General features: G+C 36.8%; 3 protein-coding genes across 6 annotated transcripts; 1 reads left to right on the top strand and 2 right to left on the bottom strand.

The window, feature by feature from the left end:
• Positions 1-1964: 1964 nt before the first annotated feature.
• On the top strand, positions 1965-4222 carry LOC147869301 (uncharacterized). 2 transcript variants are annotated; one of them, XM_087328151.1, is made up of 5 exons: positions 1965-2418; positions 2714-2791; positions 3296-3395; positions 3548-3630; positions 3856-4222. In XM_087328151.1, exons 1-5 carry the CDS (start codon positions 2128-2130, stop codon positions 4063-4065), a joined length of 762 nt encoding a protein of 253 aa, XP_087184277.1. In that variant the 5' UTR covers positions 1965-2127; the 3' UTR covers positions 4066-4222. The 2 variants fall into 2 exon arrangements, with proteins under 2 accessions (XP_087184277.1, XP_087184274.1); XM_087328148.1 differs by having other exon boundaries at positions 1974-2418; positions 3476-3630.
• A 1817-nt stretch (positions 4223-6039) lies between these two features.
• Positions 6040-12521, bottom strand: LOC147869300 (uncharacterized). Of its 3 annotated transcripts, none has more exons than XM_087328141.1 (4): positions 9304-12521; positions 7054-8661; positions 6459-6717; positions 6040-6318 (listed from the first exon to the last, which is right to left on the bottom strand). In XM_087328141.1, the coding sequence occupies exons 1-4, from the start codon at positions 12334-12336 to the stop codon at positions 6278-6280; spliced, it is 4941 nt and encodes a 1646-aa protein (XP_087184267.1). In that variant the 5' UTR covers positions 12337-12521; the 3' UTR covers positions 6040-6277. The 3 variants fall into 3 exon arrangements, with proteins under 3 accessions (XP_087184267.1, XP_087184262.1, XP_087184270.1); XM_087328136.1 differs by having other exon boundaries at positions 6040-6307; XM_087328144.1 differs by lacking the exon at positions 6040-6318 and having other exon boundaries at positions 6605-6732.
• Positions 12522-14317: 1796 nt separating this feature from the next.
• On the bottom strand, positions 14318-19819 carry LOC147869299 (ribonucleoside-diphosphate reductase large subunit-like). Its single transcript, XM_087328133.1, has 17 exons — positions 19436-19819; positions 18745-18806; positions 18311-18398; positions 17946-18209; positions 17581-17821; positions 17398-17474; positions 17130-17300; positions 16956-17048; positions 16717-16866; positions 16455-16541; positions 16164-16328; positions 15954-16073; positions 15662-15864; positions 15416-15565; positions 15176-15323; positions 14931-15014; positions 14318-14672 (listed from the first exon to the last, which is right to left on the bottom strand). The coding sequence occupies exons 1-17, from the start codon at positions 19661-19663 to the stop codon at positions 14574-14576; spliced, it is 2430 nt and encodes an 809-aa protein (XP_087184259.1). The 5' UTR covers positions 19664-19819; the 3' UTR covers positions 14318-14573.

Genomic DNA, 19819 nt, shown 5'->3' with positions numbered 1-19819 from the left:
CACAAACTTACCGCTAACATAGTAATTATGACAAAAATAACTTGACTTTTTGCTAGTGTTCATTGTTAAATAGTATTCTTTAATACAAGCATACATATACTATGGCATTCGCTAAATGCTATAGCTTATTATGTGTATCTAATTGCCGCATATTCTTGTTATGTCGGTGTACTTTCTTAATTAGAGATAACATGTATAATTAAAAGGTAGGGATATTATGGTAACTTAACAATTGTTGTTTTTCCTCAATAGGAACTCTTTCATAACTTGAGTTTGAGTTCATGTGCATGAACAACACTTTGCTCCATGACTTTTATAAAATTGACGTCAATAGTATTTTCGAGAGGCCAAGGGCAGAAAATAATTCCATGAGAATTTAGTAAACCTTATATATAGTGATGAATCATGATATATGTGCAAACAAAAAGATATACAATGTATGCATTTTCAATAGCAAAAAGTGCATAATACATATAACCTACCTCGTACACAAGAAAAGAAAGCATACTAGACACACATGCTCGTCTTAATAACTATATATCATGGTACTTGGGTGCTTAGTTTGAGAACACACTTCAATATTTTAATCAAGGGAAAAGGAAGGGAATGAAGAAGTTTTGCCTTTGCCCTCTTAACCATATCTAGTATTGAGCTCGTTGAGGGGGAGACCAAATGGGCAAAGGGCAAGAATATAGGGTACTCTATTTGAATATGAATTCCACATGATTGTGTAAAACTTAGTAAATTGATTTCGTTTTCAATTACTTCAAAGTCAATGATCATATTTATTCATCATGCATGAGTATCTAGGTCTTCCTCATAATATGGTTGTAAGTTGTAATAGTTTTCCCTTAGGGTATGTGCTTACGCCCTTACAATTTGCATTAGGGGTGTCTTTCGAGTTTTGATCATAGGATTTTCGTGACCAAAACCCAAGATTCTAATACCATATAGAACTTTTAGAGCATATTTATTTTTTGGGAAAACTTGGGCCCCTCTACATTGGTCTTGTAATGTATCATTGAAAATGCAAATGTCATACAAACTTTCTTTAAGTTGTCCTACTCGTTTTTCTTTTTCCCGACTTGATATTTGGTTTGGTTTGGTTTTCTTCAAGTTGTTTAAGACAAATATGCAACATGCTTTAGTAATTTGTATGAGCGGCTTTGGGAGTTTCCCAAAATTGTAGCATTGTGCGAGCATCTCTCGTACAACTAGAGCAACAAATCTAATTTGAAGTTCTTTTCTAAGTTATAATTCCAAAAGTTTTAGACTTTTTTTCAAAAGAATACATGTTCACATCGAGCACATTTCACACGCTTAATTTAAATGTGCTGGCAACAATAGAGTCATAAGCTTGAAATTTTGTTTCCTCAATAAGCATTTCAGTCAATGAATAATACATATGCCATGCAAAGGAACGACACAATGTCATGTGTGAGCAGAAAGAACATTGAGCACCTACCACGTAAATATAAACTTTAAATGGAAATACACAAGGCAATAGAGAGATAGGGTGAGCAAAATGCAAATGCACAATATAGACCAACAAATGATCTAAAAAGAATATAAAGCAAATACAAAACTTAAAACCTTGTAGGACCATTGAGAACAACACAAGAGAGACGAATGCAATGACAGTTCATGCAGTCGCATGAAAAAGTCTCTGTCACATGTCACCATTGTTTTTTGTAAGTTATGATGAGATGATCATGAAGGTTCCAATGATTCACATTCTTCGTAGCCGACAAGGCGTTAGAATATTCTCCTATGATCTAATAGCATATGTAATTGGCCTTCATTCAACACAAGCACATAGACATATGTGTGTATATATAGGCCTATGCAGAGAGAGCTCTCTTGATTAAAAGAGAGGAGAGCCAAGCATTTCAAAGCCTCTCACCCACATAAACACACACAGATATTTCAAAGAACACATCCTCATCATCACTATCTTTCAAGTTATATTGAGAAATACCACTTTTGATTTTGGTAGACAATAGAGCTAACGATTTGAAAGCACGCAGGTATCTAGGCCTTTGCAAAGACATTAAGGATTGAGATAATTTCTCCTTTCCAAAACATCTAGACCTAGAGAGAGCTATTTTGGTGTAAGTTGTTGTATCCATGTATTCTACTCCATCTCTAAAGCTAACACTCGAGCAAAAGAAAGCACATTTTACAAACCCTTACCATCATTGTCATCATGATATCGTCCACCATGTGACGAAAATGTGTCCGCGGGTCTGTAAAACAATGCCACATCACATGTTCACCATCCAATCATCATCAACATCTCCCCCCTTCATATTTCAACCTATAGAAAACAATGGATTCATTGAAAAGCTGTCTCATAATTCCTCCTCTTCATCTCCCATCAAGTACTCTGTGCAACATGTGGAAGAGGTCATTGAGCAGGTATACATGCACATACATACATACATACATACATACATACATACATAGACATGGACATATATATACATACATCACATTGATAGTTACATACATACATACAAGTTACAACATACAACATACATACATAATTGCATGCATACATAGACATGGACATATATACATACATCACATACACACTCACACTCACTCTTACATGCATGATATTCCTCCCCTTTCTCTGATGGAAAGTGGTATTAGTTGAAACGTGGGTAGACAGACTAACAAAATTGCTGTTTGATTCCTTTGAATTTTCTAGGCTATTTTCAACTGTAGATTTCTTACCCTTATGGCCGTGGTAGGATCCCTTACCGGCTCCCTGCTTTGCTTCTTAAAGGTTGGTCCTTATATTTCAATAATGCTGCATATGCATGTTGTGAGTGCAAACACACACTAAACGGATGCGTGTTTATATGTGCCTGCATGTGTGTCATATCATATATATGATGACACTTGTATGTGTATATATTACATCCATTTTATCCTCATGGCAAATGCTTGATTCCTTCTCACTCTTTGTTTTGTGGAGACGTGACAATGTGGGTTATTGTAAATCCACCCATTCCTTCAGCATTGTTTTTTCGAGAGCTCATTTTACATTATCTCAAACTAAAATTATATAAACAGCATTTACCATTAACAAGCACCATATCATCGAGAAACCCATAAACCCATTACTCGAGACTTTGAACCCACAATCTCAAGTGATGTAAAGCATAAGTTTGTGGCCCATGTCTTATATAATATAATGTATGAAAGCAATGCCATTTGACATCCTGATTTTTGCATGCGATGTCTTGTTATAATATGAATACTCAACATGTATTGGGGCTGGTTTCAGGGATGCACATTTGTAGTCCAATCTTTTGTAGAGTATTTTCAGACAAGTTGGGATGGCATGGGCACAGGCAATGTTATTTTAATGCTTGTGGAAGCAGTAGGTAAGTCATCTTCTTGCCTTTTAATGACATACATACATGCATGTCCAGTGTTATTGATTGTTTGAATGTTTCTCACTCAGATGTCTACCTCATGGGAACTGTGATGCTCATTTTTGGAATGGGACTCTATGACCTCTTTGTAAATAGTTTAGATGTACCTGGTCGCAAACGCTCTCCGAATAGCTCGAGAACTACAGTGTTCGGCTCAAATCTATTCGGCCTTTTCCGGCTACGGGTAAAAATAAAATCTCACCACAAAATATTCATTTTCTTATTCTATATTTTCCATTTGCTTCACAACCCACAACAATTATGTTCGCATTTTAGCCTAAAAACTCACAACGAAACATTTAATCTTTTGTGCCTAAGTTTCTCACTATGACAAAGCATGTGTTTTGTCACTTGGATACATACTTCTTGCTTGCTATTGATTAGATCAATTTGTGATTCATATTTGCAGGAACGACCAAAGTGGTTAGAAATCCATTCATTGGATGAATTGAAGACCAAGATTGGGCATGTTATTGTGATGATATTGTTAGTTGGTATGTTTGAGAAAAGCAAGAAGGTTCCGGTACATTCAGGAGTTGACCTTCTTTGCTTCTCAGCTTCCATCCTATTGTCTTCAGGATGCTTGTTTTTGTTGTCCAAATTGCATTCGACAAAATGAAATTACCACACTTAAGCATCCAAGTCAAAACTAAACATAGAGAACTCAATTTATGATTAATTCTTTCTCTAAGCCGAGAGAATAAACGATGAGATAAATGATGTAATAGGTATTCTTCCACACAGAAATATAATTTGTTACTAAGTGTTTATCTTAACTTACAAATACATATATTGGTCAGGTTTATCTTAACTTGCACATGCACATATTGATAAAATCTTTGAAGATTTGTTGGCTACATTCATATTCATACAATGAGATAAGATAGTTCACTAGATGAAAAATGTGGATACTGGCTCACTTTATTTATACATTGAACTCTACATTACATATTAGACATGTCTTTAAGGCTAGCTACCATATTCTGTCGAACCGCAATGTTTCTATGACTATTCCGGCAGGGGTATTATGCCAACAACATCAGAGCAAGACAAGACGGATAATGGCATGCAACATTCCCGAAAATTTTCTATCAACACATTCAATATTGTAAGAACATTCTGGAATGTCAACCATGATTAAGACTCAAGAGCAACAAGTGGTTGTGTATTGTTAAATGATATGCGATAAAATACTATTGACTTAGTGACCTTCACATGTTACCCTCAGAAAGTACGGTGAGGTCAAACAGTCAGGAAGCAGATTTCGGTAATCCTAATTTGGAAATTTATTCGAATGTTGCCCTATTGAAGAGATTTAATCCAATGGTGATGGCCAAAAACAATGGATTGGGGGCAGTGTAATGGATGGTTGCCCTTGACTTTATTAAAGCGTTGTTTTTACTTTTAAGTAGTGTGTACTGAAATTTTGATTATTACAAAAATCCAGCTAATTTATCTTTTGATTGAAGTAATCGTGAACTACAAATTAGCATTTTAAACTCTATATAGCACAGTAATCTTTTAATAAATGATGGATTGGGGGCATTTAATTATCCAGACACGTAATTCAAAGAATTGATCACACTGAACAAATGACTGATTGTCAAGGTATCTAATTCAAGTAATTCGATTGTTGATGAATTGATTAGAGTAATTGCGAGGGTTTATGATTAATGTATTATTGGGAACAAGATAATGATAGTATCAATGCCTATGTTTTATAGGATCATAACAAAATGCAGGTAGCTGGCTACCAAAATGGATGGACCATGTCAGCCTGCACTTTCACCCAGGAATTTTGTATGCATGATCTCTAATCGAGTCGTCATTCGAAGGCATTCCCAGATGGAATCGGAATGTGTGAGCTAGGTTACAATGCAAGGGATAGTTTTCTTGCATACTAAGAAATTGATGAGAACATGTGAGTGGATCTTCATGAAAATATTGACAATTAGATAGTTCAACACATTACAAGAGTCGATTTTGGCCAAGTGTCTGTTATTATAATCCATAAAATGGCTCATAAGAATATAAATAGAGGAAAAGCTAGAGCAAGAGCTAGATAATTTGGGGTAAGGTGCCATGAATTACAACTACAGTTCTGCAATTACTTTTGCAGACTCTGAAATTCCAACCTCCAAGAGTCATTAATTTGTACAATCAGATAAATACCAAAACCACTAATCCATGTCAAAGTAAATTCCTGCATACATTTCAAGGGAGCTGAATTCAATTACATACATAAATGGCATCGAAACCAAGTATTTTCAGCTCATTTACAAATGGAATGAGCTTGCTGATTTCTTCTTTCCTTCTTCTAATCATTTTATACGACTCTTTCCCGCATCGCCATCACCATCATAATACCCACGTGGACTAAAAACATCCCTTTTGTTTGTATGTCTTAGAAACCAACTCAGGACAACATTCACCTTTTTTCTCAATGTTGGCAGCTGCTCGTCCTCAACTCTGACACTATTATTATCATGTTTCTTATGACCCGCAAGAACATACTCTAGCAAAGTAAAAGGTGTTAAATTCCATCAACGTGGTGATGGCCCGTTGGAGTGCATAATCTAACCTAAGGAAATGCATACCCAATTTGCCAGCTTGCAAAATGGCTACTTGTCTGGCTTCCCTCACTATTTCCGCATGCTCTGGAGTACCACTCCAGTGAAGCTTCTACATAATTTAGTTTGTACCAAATTTGATAAAAAAATGGTCTCATTTGGTTGCACCTCGGCCATCGAATGGCTGCCCATGAACTTTGAAGAATGTGATTCAATCATGTGATTAAGAAAAGCAATGGATACTCTCTAAGAAGACATTAATTAGCATTGAATCCCCCCTCTGTGGTTCTTCTGCAAGAAACCTACGCAAGTAAACAAACGTATAGAAGTTTCTAGAATGCAACTATTATTAAAGAAAAACATTTATTTAGGCCTTCCTTGAAATAACTCAGAGACAAAAGAAAAGATTTTTGGCCTTCAAGCAGGCTGAAGATTTACATACCAGAAGTTCCAATCAAGGTTGCCCGAGTACACTTAATTAGACGGTTAGTAGTATCCTTTTGGGGGCGTTGCCTCTGTATTCTCTTGTTTACGTTACTTGGGATTGATTTTTTTGGAGGTAGACAGAATGCAAACATCGGTGGACGGGGGCATTGCCCCAGCACTTTCTCCTTACTAGCACATGGCATCAGCGACTGAAGTTCATTAAATCTCGTTCGCCAACTTTCAAATTGCTTCTGATACTTCTCCCACAGTGGTAACTATATTATACAAAACTACCATCAATTTTTTACATGTTATGCCAATTGCATATATATATATATATATATATATATGGTCACATGCAAATGATATATATAAAGCCTCTGCGAAGAGATCCACAGATTTTTACATTTGAAATTTTTGAATTGTAATAATAAAGATCAGGTGTTGCATTGAGAAGCCAATAAAGACCATAATATTTGTTGCTTTGAAATGGCAATAAAGATCATTAGGATGTCTGTTGCATTTATTTATAGTAAAAGATCATGGCATTTGGCATTGAAATATAAGAGAGAAACAAAAAGACACAAAAGTTTAGATTAAAATGACTGTACCTGAAAGTACCGTATTAAAGCACTATCTTTCGCAAGCCTCTTGTGGGACCAGTGTCCATGTATTGCACGCACGGTATCAATGGAAGATATATTTTGACAAAGCTCCACAGCTTCTTCACTTGAAACTACTCGCCCTTCCCTTAAATAGGACGCCCTTTCTAGTTTATCAATTATTCTTTCAAATTTCTCTACGCTGGTGTCCACAATGGAACTGGTTTCTTGATTTAGTTCTTCCAACCAGGCTTCATCTTCAGAGTCCATATCATATACTACACGACTGCTTTTAAGTGCATCTTCAACTTCCCCTTGTGTCTGCTGAATCAAACCATCAGAAGTTTCGTGCAATATACTACCTGTGGGTAAAGTTGCCTCATCAATTCCATCTATTGTTCTCACTTCAGGAATTGGAATTTGCTTCATACATGCAGCTCGTGCATTCCGATGGCCACATTCTTCATGCATTCGCTTGAACTGGCTCCACTCCTTTCTATCACAAAATTCTAGGGTCCATTCCTCTCCACCTTTCCACATCAATGCATGTGTGTGTCGGTTCACCTTACTGGTGACTGATGTCTCTAGAACTTTATGGCTGTAAGTCAGACCACCAACTTCAACACTAAGCAACCATTTGGTCTCCACCGATACAAGTTTAATATTCGCTCCAAGCTCTCGCAAACTTCTATCACCATTGGTGACTAAGACATTAGCAATGCAGCAAAGATTGGATGGCTCACAATCAGTCCTTTTATCTTTGATAATACGAGAACACCCCCCTGAACCAAATTCTTTCTTAGCACTTCGATCTCTCTTAGACTTTCTGAATCCCAGTTCTTTCCTTCCCAAGCTTCTTGGTTCTGTATACGACTCAAAGCTTGAGTTGCTCAGGGAGCCCTTAAAAATCATTTGATTCAGTGAATAAGATGTACAAGAATCCCTTGATGTGTTTTGAGAAAGGTTCCTCCCATATTCATGTCCGTGTTTGTCCAGGAAATCCTCCTTGACAATACCTATTTCTGTGTGTTCTGACAAAACACTAGTAGTGCAGTTCTCCCCTGAGCCTTTTATATCACGACATTTTTTTTCTATATAATAATCTTCTCTAGGAGAAACATTAGTAGTATGTGAAACCCCTAATGTGTCATTATTTTCAATCAAGCATTCCTTTACTACAGCAGCACCTGAAGATGAACTAGCAACAATATTAGCATGAGAGAATTTCTCCTTCTGTTTTTTGGAATTCGACGATGATACTCCACCAATTTTCACAGTTTCACATGAATCATTCTGCAGTGTTTCATTACTCATAGTAGGTACAGGCACGCCTACAGCATAAACAAACGCATCCCCCAAGTTGCCACCCAAATGAAGATACTTACAAAATATAGAGGTAAAGCATAATTCTGTGAAGGCATCCATAGAGCTGCATGAATCTCCAAACACTTTATTTAAAAACCCATCTCTTGTTTCTTCAGCTAGTTTTGACCCATTTGAACTCAGCTTTTCAAAGGACACAAAAAATTGCCGAGATGAAGGTCCAAAATCTTGGTTGCTTTTCTTCATAGATGCTAAACTTTTGTTGAAAACCAGAGATGTATTAATTTCACAGCCCTGTAGGAATTTTTGAGGCATAGAAAAGATTTAGTAAACATTAAAAAATATTATTAAGCTCGTAATAAAGAATGAGATGGATTAAACAATGATTATGTTGAAAATGACTCCAGGTGGATATATATACAAATTGAATGTTTCTTCTACCAATGAACTGTTCCATTTACCTAAACAAGCGGGTTTAGGTTAAGTTCTCCGGATGGCTTTCAATAGCAATTATGAATTTGCATCGTAATAAAGAATGAGATGGATTAAACAATGATTATGTTGAGAATGACTCCAGGTGGATATATATACAAATTGAATGTTTCTTCTACCAATGAACTGTTCCATTTACCTAAACAAGCGGGTTTAGGTTAAGTTCTCTGGATGGCTTTCAATAGCAATTATGAATTTGCATTATGCTTGAACTATGTAAATATATGAGGACATTTATACATAAAAAAAGGCAATTTATCAGGCCTCATTTGAAGTCCTTTTCGCATTTGTCCTAGGCCCATTAAAACAGAGGATAAAGGTTTGAAGTTCACTTCCCTTAACATAAATATGATCAAGAAACACACCTTCATATCCAAAACATGATACTAAGAGAAACAAACATAAGTTTTCAAGGGTGCAATAGCAAAGGAAGAAGATATTTACCAGATGTTTCAAGAATTTGACTGAAGGGGCTGGAGGAGGAAGTCTTACAAAACCAACTCTCATGGCAGATATGATCCACTTTCTCATTGAATTTTGCGAAATGCTATTTCCAGTGTGTTGTTTTTTACAGGAAGGAAAAACAGAGAGATGAGAAAAAAAATCTGTTTCAGCACCAGCATGAGACCTCAACTCGAACAGCTTCACGAGCGTTCTTTTACACAATATTCCTTCATGCTTCAAACTGACATTCAAGGTAAATTTCTCAACAAGCACTGTCAAGTGTGCACCTCTTTCACAAAGGATCGCGATAACGTATGGCTTTATAACATATGAGATGAAAATATTGAACATCTCTCGGAATGTCAAGATAAAATGTCCTTGTGTAATCAACAAACTCAAGTTCTTCCCAAGTAAATTGTAAGTCTTTGTGGGCAAAATTCCAGATAAGCCATGTTGCCATTGTTTCTTTTGATATAAAACAACCCAAAGTTCATTCAGGATTCTGCTTTGCCAATGTCTTTGAGATCTATGGCAAGTCAAAGGTAATGACTTGATGCTCACCATAAGTAGCAATGCAATATTTACAAATTCTTGGGCCGATGCATACCATACAAACCTCTCTTCAAAGCTATCACCTTTGCATAACCCTATAGCTTTTAAGATGTTAAAAAGCTGCCAAGTGAAGAGCTCATGAATCAGATCTATCCTTAGAACGTGAATTGATGTGTAAAAAACTTTCATACAGCTTACGTGACGCATGAATTCTATAAACTTCATCTCAATTGCATATTGTTCACTCAATATCTTCAATTTATGGTTGTACTTTGTCATATGCTTTAATTTCACAAACATTTCCTGCCCTTCGATCGACTTGACAGGTATCATAATTGTGCTCTGCTGATGCTTCATGATAAACTTGAATGCTTCAAATGAAGACACTTCTCCATGGTGACTTAACAAATCAAGGACTTTCTCACTTATAATACCAATCATTTCTTCATTCGACAACACACTCGATGTATGTTCTTGAACCTCTTCATGTAATTGTCTTTGTTGATGATTTCCAATCCTTAAATCTCTATTTGAGGCTTCAACTCCGTTCAGGTTCCTTCTATATTGCTTTTCATTAGGCATATTTGTAGCTCTCTTATTTTCTATATTATCACATGATGATGAATATATCGCTTGGTCTTGCTCATAGATTGCATGTTCCCATCCTCCTACTACCTCTTCACCTAGATCATCACATGCTTCCTCTTCAGGAAGCATATTGTGAAATAAGTTTTCTACCTCATATTTTCTCCCTCTTTTTCTAGAAGCTTCAGAAGAGGAAACATTAGATATTGTTTCCACATTGGTATTGGGACTAGATAGTGTTTCTACATTTTTTCTAGCAATTAAATTCAAGAGTGATAGTCGCCCTTTCTTACGTGCTCTCCCACCACTATAACAATGCTTCCTTTTCTTTAAGCTTCTTCCAATAATAATACTAGAGAACTGATCTTCAGTCGCATTATTCTCATTCTCAATCATATTTTCATTCTGTATATCTAACTGAAACCTGAACAATTTTGGATTTCTTCTCTTGCTTTCTCTGTCCTCCCATTCTTGTTGTATGATTCCTACACCCTCAACACCATCATCATTTTTCGAATCTCTATTTCCTACACCATTAGTAATATGGGTTCTCTGATTCAGAACATTTTTATGCTTCCTCACATACACGCATTCTACTTTTGTCTCGTTTATATCAATTATATCCTCCGCTTTGCTGAGAGACCTTTCCTTGAAAGAGAAATCATCATCCTGATTCTTCTCAAGAACAAAATCCAACATACTAAGATCAGGTTGCACGCCTTCACCATTGGTGATTGAACACTTAAATTGGTCTTCGGAAGACGAACCACCCTTCATGGGCAAAGAAAGAGATGGTTTGGATTGTCGAAGTGGCGGGTCAATGGTTGCATTACTTGATCTCATCATATGCCAATTATTTTTTGGTTGCTGATGATTCATAGAGGAAAGATTCAACTCACCCTCATCAGCTACACATCCACAATTTTCCTCATTCTTTGGCTTTTCCTCTTTATTTGATTTTCCCTGATTTCTTTGCTTTTGCTTTACACTATTTTGTTTTCGCACTTTTTTTTGGATTTGCTCATTGCTTAGATTTTCCGCCTTGTTTGGCTTTAATCCAATTCTTTGATTTTTACCAGACTGAAATCTAAACTTCTCATTGGAAAGATTCAACCACTCTTCATCACCATCGTCATAACAAACTTTGTGCTTGTTTCGAGAGGAATTATAAGACTTAACCAATCCAGAATACCACTCACAATCCATTGGCCAATAGACATCAATCCTTTGGCCCACTAATTCCAAGTCATCTTCACATTTTGAGTGCCTTTGCTGGCGCCACAGGGAGTGAACTTTCTTGTCCCTATCACTTGGAATCAACTCACTGCACAACATCAATGGAGATGATGAAACATCTTCCGACTCTTTGCTATCATCATGACATGTGTCTTTGAACCCCTTACTAGCATTTTCTTCAAGATGAGGTTCAGCAGAAGAGCGGCATAAATTGCACTTATTATTTTTTGACATTGCTCCACTAAGAGACCCATCAAACCTATTTTCATGTAAGCTTCCATGGCCACAACCCTCTGATGCAAGAACACAGACGCTTTTACAAATCCCTGTTACCTGTTCTTCCTCTTGTCTGTTCATCAACTTCTTCGACAATGATGGTCTGACGGTCAGAATACTAGCTCGTTTTTGCTTGTGAGATTTCTTCATTGTTTTCACATTTTTTATGTCCAGATTGGGGTTTTTCACAGTCTTATGAAGACTATTCTGTTTTCTATTTCGGGAATATTTTTTGGGTTTTGCATTTTTTCTGTCTAGATTTGGATGTTGCACAGTCTTTTGGAGACTGTTCTTTTTCTGATTCCTATATTTCTTATTTGTTGTGGCATCGAGTTTCTCCAAATTAAGATTTTGCAAGGTTTCAGAGGAAGAAGTCCTAGCCATGGCCGAAGACCTTCTACATCAGAGACACCCCTAAAGCTTAACAAGCATGAGCTCCTAAAGTATTATAAAGCATCAAAACCCTCAATTTCGGAAAGTAATAAGACCATGAACTTTAGAAATCGTGAACCCTAAAGCAGAAAAGGACCCTAAAGCTTCAAACTCACAAACGACCAAAAAGCTTTTAATCCCCCTTCCCGAAGGGAAGTCGATAAAAAAACAGCTCATATCAGGATCTTTGATATTTTTCCTGCTGAAACTAGGGTTTAAATTCTGCTCAAAATAGCGTAATTGGGCAATCTCGGACATAAGCTAGCAGTCTCATAAAACCCTCGAAAAGGCGTGATTAAAAGCCCCAAAGGAAGAAGAGATAGTTTTCACTGCGAAAGCAAAAAAACCCCTGACTTTTTAACAGAAGGAAGCAGCAGATAAAGCTATGGCGCCTACAACATGCAGCGCCGGGGGCGAATAAATTCAGAACTAAATTTAGAAATTCTGCTTTATAGAAAAAGCAGCAGCAGCAGCAGACGTACGATCCACAGACCCATATGCTTTTTCTCTGTCTGTCTGTTTCTTTTCGTTGGCTGTTGTCAGCCCTAATTCTACACTAAACACACCCCCACCACACAGAGAGACAGAGAGAAGCCGAACAGGGTTTAGGGTTCGGACCAGACCAGAAAAAAGAATTAAGGCCGCCCTATTTGCTATTTTTGTTTGTGTGTCAAGGCCAATGCAAAAGCCCCCTTACTTCCCCAATGCAGAGTTCTCAGGTGTTGATTGAGTTGGCTAAATCTCCATTCATTAAGTTTTAACCACAAATTGAGAGCGCCTGATTGTTAATCTAGCCTGCCTTTTTGGATAATTGATTTGGTTAGCCTAATTACGGAAACCTATTTTACTAGACGACTTCCTTTCCTTCCATGTCGGGTGCTTAATCAATCGGCCCAATTGCTCCCCCAAGAGGAACTTCCGCTCCTTTGAGCATATGGCCCTTGTAGTCAATCAGAATGGACTCTCATGGACAGCATCCTCCATCGCAACCCACCCACAATTAACACTATTGACTATCCACCCATAGTTCTTGATTGGTTACTAAACAACATCCGATTTCTATGGCCCTCAAAAGATTAAACATGTACTTATGCTCCTTCCGCCCATATGCTCATGTCCATTGGAATAAACCCTTGATTTTCAAGATGGTTTGGGTTCAATTCTCAAGCAAGTAGTCAGCATAGACTTTGGAAAATTCAAAGGCATCCTATACCATATGAGAAGCAATACGAAGTGAATTGTATGCACTATCACATGGCCAAACCCTTCTTAGGCCTCACATAAGGATGGCCTCACATAAGGATGTTTGTCGACAAAGAGCACAAGGAAGTATCAAAGATCGTAAGGATCGTTGACATTGGTTGTGGCTCGTAATTGTTGGTCTAGTTAATTTAGCAATAACAACTCCCTTGATTTATTTAGGGTTTATGTTTTAGATTCATACAATCAGAGTTTCAGAACTTAATCAAAACTTTCAATGAACTCAATAAATGAGTTGTGAAACGCACTATCTAAGTCACAGCAATGAACAATCCATGAGCCAATGCAAAATGCCAAAGCTTAGGCATTCCATAGGACTTGCCTATGGAGAATGGCTTCACAAAGCATTTTGTTTTAGAACCTATTTATTTGTGCAAATATATCAAACAAATTATTTATAAGTAAAAAGTAGTCTAATACCATGGAGGCAAAGCTATAATACACATTTTCCAATAGAAACTTCACAAGCAAATCAAAGAACACAACAATAAAGTGGAAGCAACTGAGATTATATTTCAGTAGGACAATACACTATCCCGTTTCACTCAACATATGAATGATGCAACGAAGGTGCACGCTCATGTCATAAATACCATACAGCATTTGCGATTTCTATCCTTAATAAAATTAACCTAAAACTAAAACATTTGTGGCCGTCATCAAGAAAACAATCAAAGAAAATTATGTTGTACAAAAACAGATAAGGTAAATACAGGTAGATATCATGACTTACAACATTTTAGTAGTCACCCCCTAGTAAAAACATGTTTTTATGATACATGTTGAATTTATCAACTCTATCTATACTTCATCTTCTACACATGGTTGCAGAACTCTATTATATCACCTCTTATGCTGTGTTTTTTTTCGGGATTCAACTGATTCAAAGCTCATTAACAGATTTGTTTTCTTTTTTTCATTCATTAATATCAACTCCCACAAGCCAAACAATCATCACGATTTTCCAACGAGCACACCATTTGTACCATCTTTGCTTCAGTCTCGTCAACCAAAGATTTGGAAGATTCCTGTCAAAACATAAGATTTCGGAAGACCATTTTTGGGAGTTTACAAAAATCACTAGAATACCCCTAAGCTCTAAAAGTATTACCAGAATACCTTTTGCAAAGTTGTTAAAAATTATATAAATACCTCTTAAGTTTCCAAAATATACAAGAATAACGCTAAGACTTCCAAACTAGACCAAAATGTTCTTTTAAATTGCCAAGAATCTTATTACCAGGAAATGGACAAAATACCCATTTGGATTACTATAAACTACTTACCTTAAATGATGAAGCGTCAACAGTAAACTTGATAGCGTCAGCAGCTGCCCTTGTTCTTAAGTAATACATGCCAGTCTTTAGGCCCTATATACACACAATAAAAAGAAAAGGCATGATCCCACTATAGGCTTTGCATTAAGAAAGTCCCTTAAGTAGGAAATATTTAAACTTTTCCATTATTATTACCAATGATTTCTGGAGTTTAGGGTTAAACTTTATGCAAGTTTACAATTTTGCACAAATACCTTGCTCCATGTGTAGAAGTGCAAAGATGTTAGCTTGCCAAAGTTTGCTTGATCCATGTGTATGTTCAAACTCTGGCTTTGATCTATGAAGCAACCTCGATCTGTCGCCATATCCACTATCGTCCTTTGCTTAATCTCCCAAACGGTCCTGATAAAATGAAACCCGTATGGGATGAGCTTTTTAAGTCTAGTTTGTTAGGGTTAGGATTTAAGATTCTAAGGTTTATGGCAAAGATATACTTATAGACTGCTTTTAAGTCATCTGGTATTTCAGGGATCTTCTGAATAGACCCATTATAATGGATTATTTTGTTCTTCAGCTCCAAACCCCAAAGCCCCATATCAGTTAAGTCACTAAGAAGATGTTTATTGACAACAACAAACTCGCCACTATCAACATAACCCAAAAAACAGTTAGTAAATACAAAAACCATGACATAGTCAAAACAAATGAAATCAGAAGATATACATGTATATAGATATCACCTGAGCACTCTCCTGCTATAAATATTTGAAGTGTATGGCTCGAAGCACTCATTGTTACCCAAAATTTGACTTGTAGATGCTGTTGGCATTGGCGCAACAAGAAGAGAATTTCGAATACCATGTTGGGATATCAACTTTCTGAGATTTGCCCAATCCCACTTATCCGAAGGCACAACTTGCCACATATCAGGCTGTAGCACACCCTGTAATACCAACTACGGATAATCAAACTCCTTGCAACAAACTCAAAAACAACTCATTCAAATAAGTTTTGATGTACATTTAACCTAACCTTGCTCACTGGACTTCCATGATAAGTCTCATATGGTCCATCCTTTACTGCAAGTTCCATAGATGCCTTCAGGGCATGATAATAAATTGTCTCAAATATCTCCTTGTTAAGCTTTTGTGCCTGGCAAAAAGATTATTAAACATAAGTCTCCAGATCTAGCTCTAAAGCATCCATTTTACATTATTAGAAAGTAACTACGGTGTTTAATACCTCTTCAGAATCAAATGCCAATCCAAGCAAGATAAAGGTATCAGCTAAACCTTGCACACCAATACCAATTGGTCTGTGACGCATATTAGACCTCTTAGCCGTCTCCACAGGGTAATAGTTCACATCTATTATTTTGTTCAAGTTGTGGGTTGCAAGTGATGTAACCTGGAAAACCCAGCAAACACAACCAATCATATCAAGAGCTCCTCACCGCATCCATGCCAGCCTTGTAATCATGGGCACCTAAGTATATAGGACCAAAACTGAATGAAAGGAAAAAATGAGGCTTACCTCACCAAGCTTTTCAAAGTCAAAATATCGATTCTGGTGACCTCTGCTGCCAACCATTTTGGAAGGATGAGATTCCAGTGGAACACCCTACATTAATGAATTATGAAGGTTGCAAATCAGTGCGGACTTATTTTGGGTATATATAATTTGCTGCCACTTAAAAGTGGCAATATTTAGGAGTCAAAACAACCAGATAACGTCATGACAAAATGTTTTACAGTTGACCTAGATGAATATCTAAGTTTCAAGCCAACATACCAACCTTCTCTCGAACAAACCGAGGTAGGGCGATGGAGGCTAGATTGCATACGGCAGTTTCATCTGGACTCGTAAATTGCACTATTTCGGTACAAAGATTAGATGATTTGATGGTGCCTAGATTTTGCTGATTACTCTTCCTATTGCAAGCATCCTGCCAGCAGCATTTCAAGCATCTTCATAAAATTACAATAACCTACTTAAGTACTACAGCTATAGTTCACAAAGGAAGATAAACAAAACCTTGTAAAGCATGTAAGGATTCCCTGTCTCCACTTGAGACTCTAAGATAGCAAACCACAGCTTCTGAGCTTGAACTACTCTTTTTGCCCTCCCCTACAAAAAATTATACACCACGTTTATGATCCCCCTTTTGAAACCATTCCATAAAGAACCTATCATATGATCCAAACCCACCTCCCTTTCGTATTTTACATAGAGATTTTCGAACTCTTCACCCCAACAATCAGCAAGCCCTGGAGCCTCATTAGGACAAAACAGAGACCATGTTCCATTATCTCCAACACGCTTCATGAACAAATCAGGTGTCCATAACCCATAAAATAAATCGCGAGCTCGATTTTCCTCCTGCATATTACAAGTCAAATAAATCTCACTTGGACTAAAACATGAATGGATAAACAAAGAAGAAAATAAGTCCAGACACAATCATTAAATAATCTACCTTGCCATGATTTTTCCTAAGATCCAACCATTCAAATATATCGGCATGCCATGGCTCCAAGTATGTGGCAAATGCACCTACATTTACCATGAAAAAGACAACATAGAGTATATATAAAAACTGAAATTTGAAAATGAAGTTTCCAGAAAACAATCAACTAACATGTTATTCAATTTGTTCTACCTTTCCTCTTGCCTCCACCTTGATCTACATAGCGAGCTGTATCATTGAACACCCTCAACATCGGAACTACACCATTGGATGTTCCATTGGTTCCACGGATATAGCTACCCTTGGCTCGTATGTTGTGAATGGACAACCCAATCCCTCCAGCTAGCTTGCTTATAATGGCACATTCCTTGAGGGTGTCATATATTCCCTCTATGCTATCATCTTTCATACAAATAAGGAAGCAACTACTAAGCTGCAAGATGATAAATTCCATGTCATTAGCTAGATCAACCAATCCAAAGTAATTCATGTTTGCAAGATATACCAGATAAACTTTTTACTTCTATCCAACAAATAAATGTAAATGTTAATGATACCTGCGGTCTTGGCGTGCCAGCATTAAAGAGGGTTGGTGAAGCATGAGTAAACCAGCGTTGTGACATCATATGGTATGTCTTAATGGCTGCTTGAATGTCATGTTTATGAATACCAATGGCCACCCTCATCAGCATATGTTGTGGCCTCTCGACAACAACTCCATTGACTTTGAGAAGATAGGACCTCTCCAGTGTTTTGAAGCCAAAATAATCATAATCAAAATCTCTATCATAGATAATTTCACTATCAAGAAGTGCAGCATTCTGCAAGAGGTGTAAATGAAGTAAACTTTCAGCAACTTGAATTATAACCCATCAAAACCAAGTGTGCTCAGGAATCCAGAAAATATAAAAAAGGAACATACTTCCATCACGATTTCAAAAATATCATCTGCAACCAAAGGTGCTGCCAGCTTTGAATAATCGTTCACGTGAGCATGCATGATCTTTAACCTGGCGGAGATAAAAATTCTTAGGAAAATTAATGAACAAATTATAAAATAATTAACTGAAATGTGAATTTAAAGATTTCTACAAATGTAATATGATACACCATTTATAAAAAGTATTGCCATTCTTCAGTTGTTATAAATTATCTTTTAAAAAGGTGTGCCTAGAGCTACTTAAGAGATCAGCTTGCTGAGATAGGTAGAGTTTTTTCAGATGATTATACATTCATCATATCCTAAAGCAATATCATTATTTAAGACACATGAAAACCACAAAGTCAAAGGAAAATCAAGCAATTATGAGTCCCTATAAAAGCTTCTATACAAAAAGATTTTAACCAACCACTCACGTCTCAGAGAATGACTTTTTGGTGTTCTTGTGCAGATTTGAGACAGCAATCCGCGCTGCAAGCTACAAAAAAGAGAGAAATCAAATCAGCTTACAATTTCTTGAAGGCAGTTGTGAAAATGAAATCTTAGAGACATCACCAATATTGCAATAACTATCTATACATTGAATCCCAATTTTGTATAGACATTTTTGTGTGTATTTAGAAAATCTGCAGTGAATGCAAGATTACATGTTCCAATCCTCGATTTGGGTTTCAAATGAAGCCTAAATTGAGGTTATAGAAAGCCCTAGTTCATGGATTCATGCCTGTAAATGAAGACATTAAGACAAAGAAATATGTGCATATATATACATTCCCAGGATGATTGGATGCAAAATTTAATCCAAAAAACTACGAATGCAAATGCAAACCTCAAGAATTCACGAACTAAGAACAGAGTTGAGACAAGAACTGTTCAGACGGTTTACAATTAAATTTTTCATAATTGAATACAAAGTTTCAGAAAATGACTCAGTCAGGTATCAGACAGCGAATGCAACCAATGACCGGGCATAAATACACATATACACGTGAAACTTTCCTAATTTGTGAAACTTGATCATAGGATACAAAATTCTATGTAAAAAAATTACATTGAAATTCAAATCATTATATATACACATACACATATATACAAGCCAATACATACCAGAGCATAATCAGGATGGTTGGCAGTAAGAGCAGCCGCAGTTTCAGCAGCGAGTTCATCGAGCTGACTAGTAGTGACACCCTTATAGACACCAGCGCACACCTTCTGGGAGACAAGGACGGGATCACAGTGCTCCGCATTGAGGCCATAGCTCAGCTTCTTCAGGCGTGCAGTTATCTTGTCGAAATGTACTGATTCTTGCCTCCCATCTCTCTTTATCACATACATTTTGCTGCTGCTTCTTTCTGCTTCTTTTCCTTCTGTACTTGCAAACCCCAACCCCTCCCCTCCCAATAACACACACACACACACTCTTGGAGAAATGAAGGATCCTTGGGCTTCTTCTGTTTGTCTTCTTCCCTCTAATATATCCTTTCTATAATA

This window comes from Azolla caroliniana, unplaced genomic scaffold, assembly GCF_043228905.1.
Source record: "Azolla caroliniana isolate FFs.n. ecotype wild unplaced genomic scaffold, voAzoCaro1.0.p SCAF_1, whole genome shotgun sequence".
In the NCBI taxonomy this organism is placed as follows: Eukaryota; Viridiplantae; Streptophyta; class Polypodiopsida; order Salviniales; family Salviniaceae; genus Azolla; species Azolla caroliniana.
This window is presented reverse-complemented; position numbering and strand designations above follow the sequence as displayed.

Bases quoted from the DNA above. Each gene is read 5' to 3' on its own strand.
- LOC147869301 (XM_087328148.1), top strand. From the start codon at position 2,128: ATGTATTCTACTCCATCTCTAAAGCTAACACTCGAGCAAAAGAAAGCA. The intron at 2,419-2,713 runs GTATACATGCAC...TGAATTTTCTAG, and splicing joins TGGAAGAGGTCATTGAGCAG to GCTATTTTCAACTGTAGATT. The intron at 3,396-3,475 runs GTAAGTCATCTT...TTTCTCACTCAG, and splicing joins AATGCTTGTGGAAGCAGTAG to ATGTCTACCTCATGGGAACT.
- LOC147869300 (XM_087328136.1), bottom strand. From the start codon at position 12,336: ATGGCTAGGACTTCTTCCTCTGAAACCTTGCAAAATCTTAATTTGGAG. The intron at 8,662-9,303 runs GTAAATATCTTC...AAATTCCTACAG, and splicing joins TCAAATTCTTGAAACATCTG to GGCTGTGAAATTAATACATC. The intron at 6,308-6,458 runs GTATGTAAATCT...GGTTTCTTGCAG, and splicing joins AACCTTGATTGGAACTTCTG to AAGAACCACAGAGGGGGGAT.
- LOC147869299 (XM_087328133.1), bottom strand. From the start codon at position 19,663: ATGTATGTGATAAAGAGAGATGGGAGGCAAGAATCAGTACATTTCGAC. The intron at 16,542-16,716 runs GTTGGTATGTTG...TCATTAATGTAG, and splicing joins CTCGGTTTGTTCGAGAGAAG to GGTGTTCCACTGGAATCTCA. The intron at 15,324-15,415 runs GTATATCTTTGC...TCATTTTATCAG, and splicing joins GACTTAAAAGCAGTCTATAA to GACCGTTTGGGAGATTAAGC.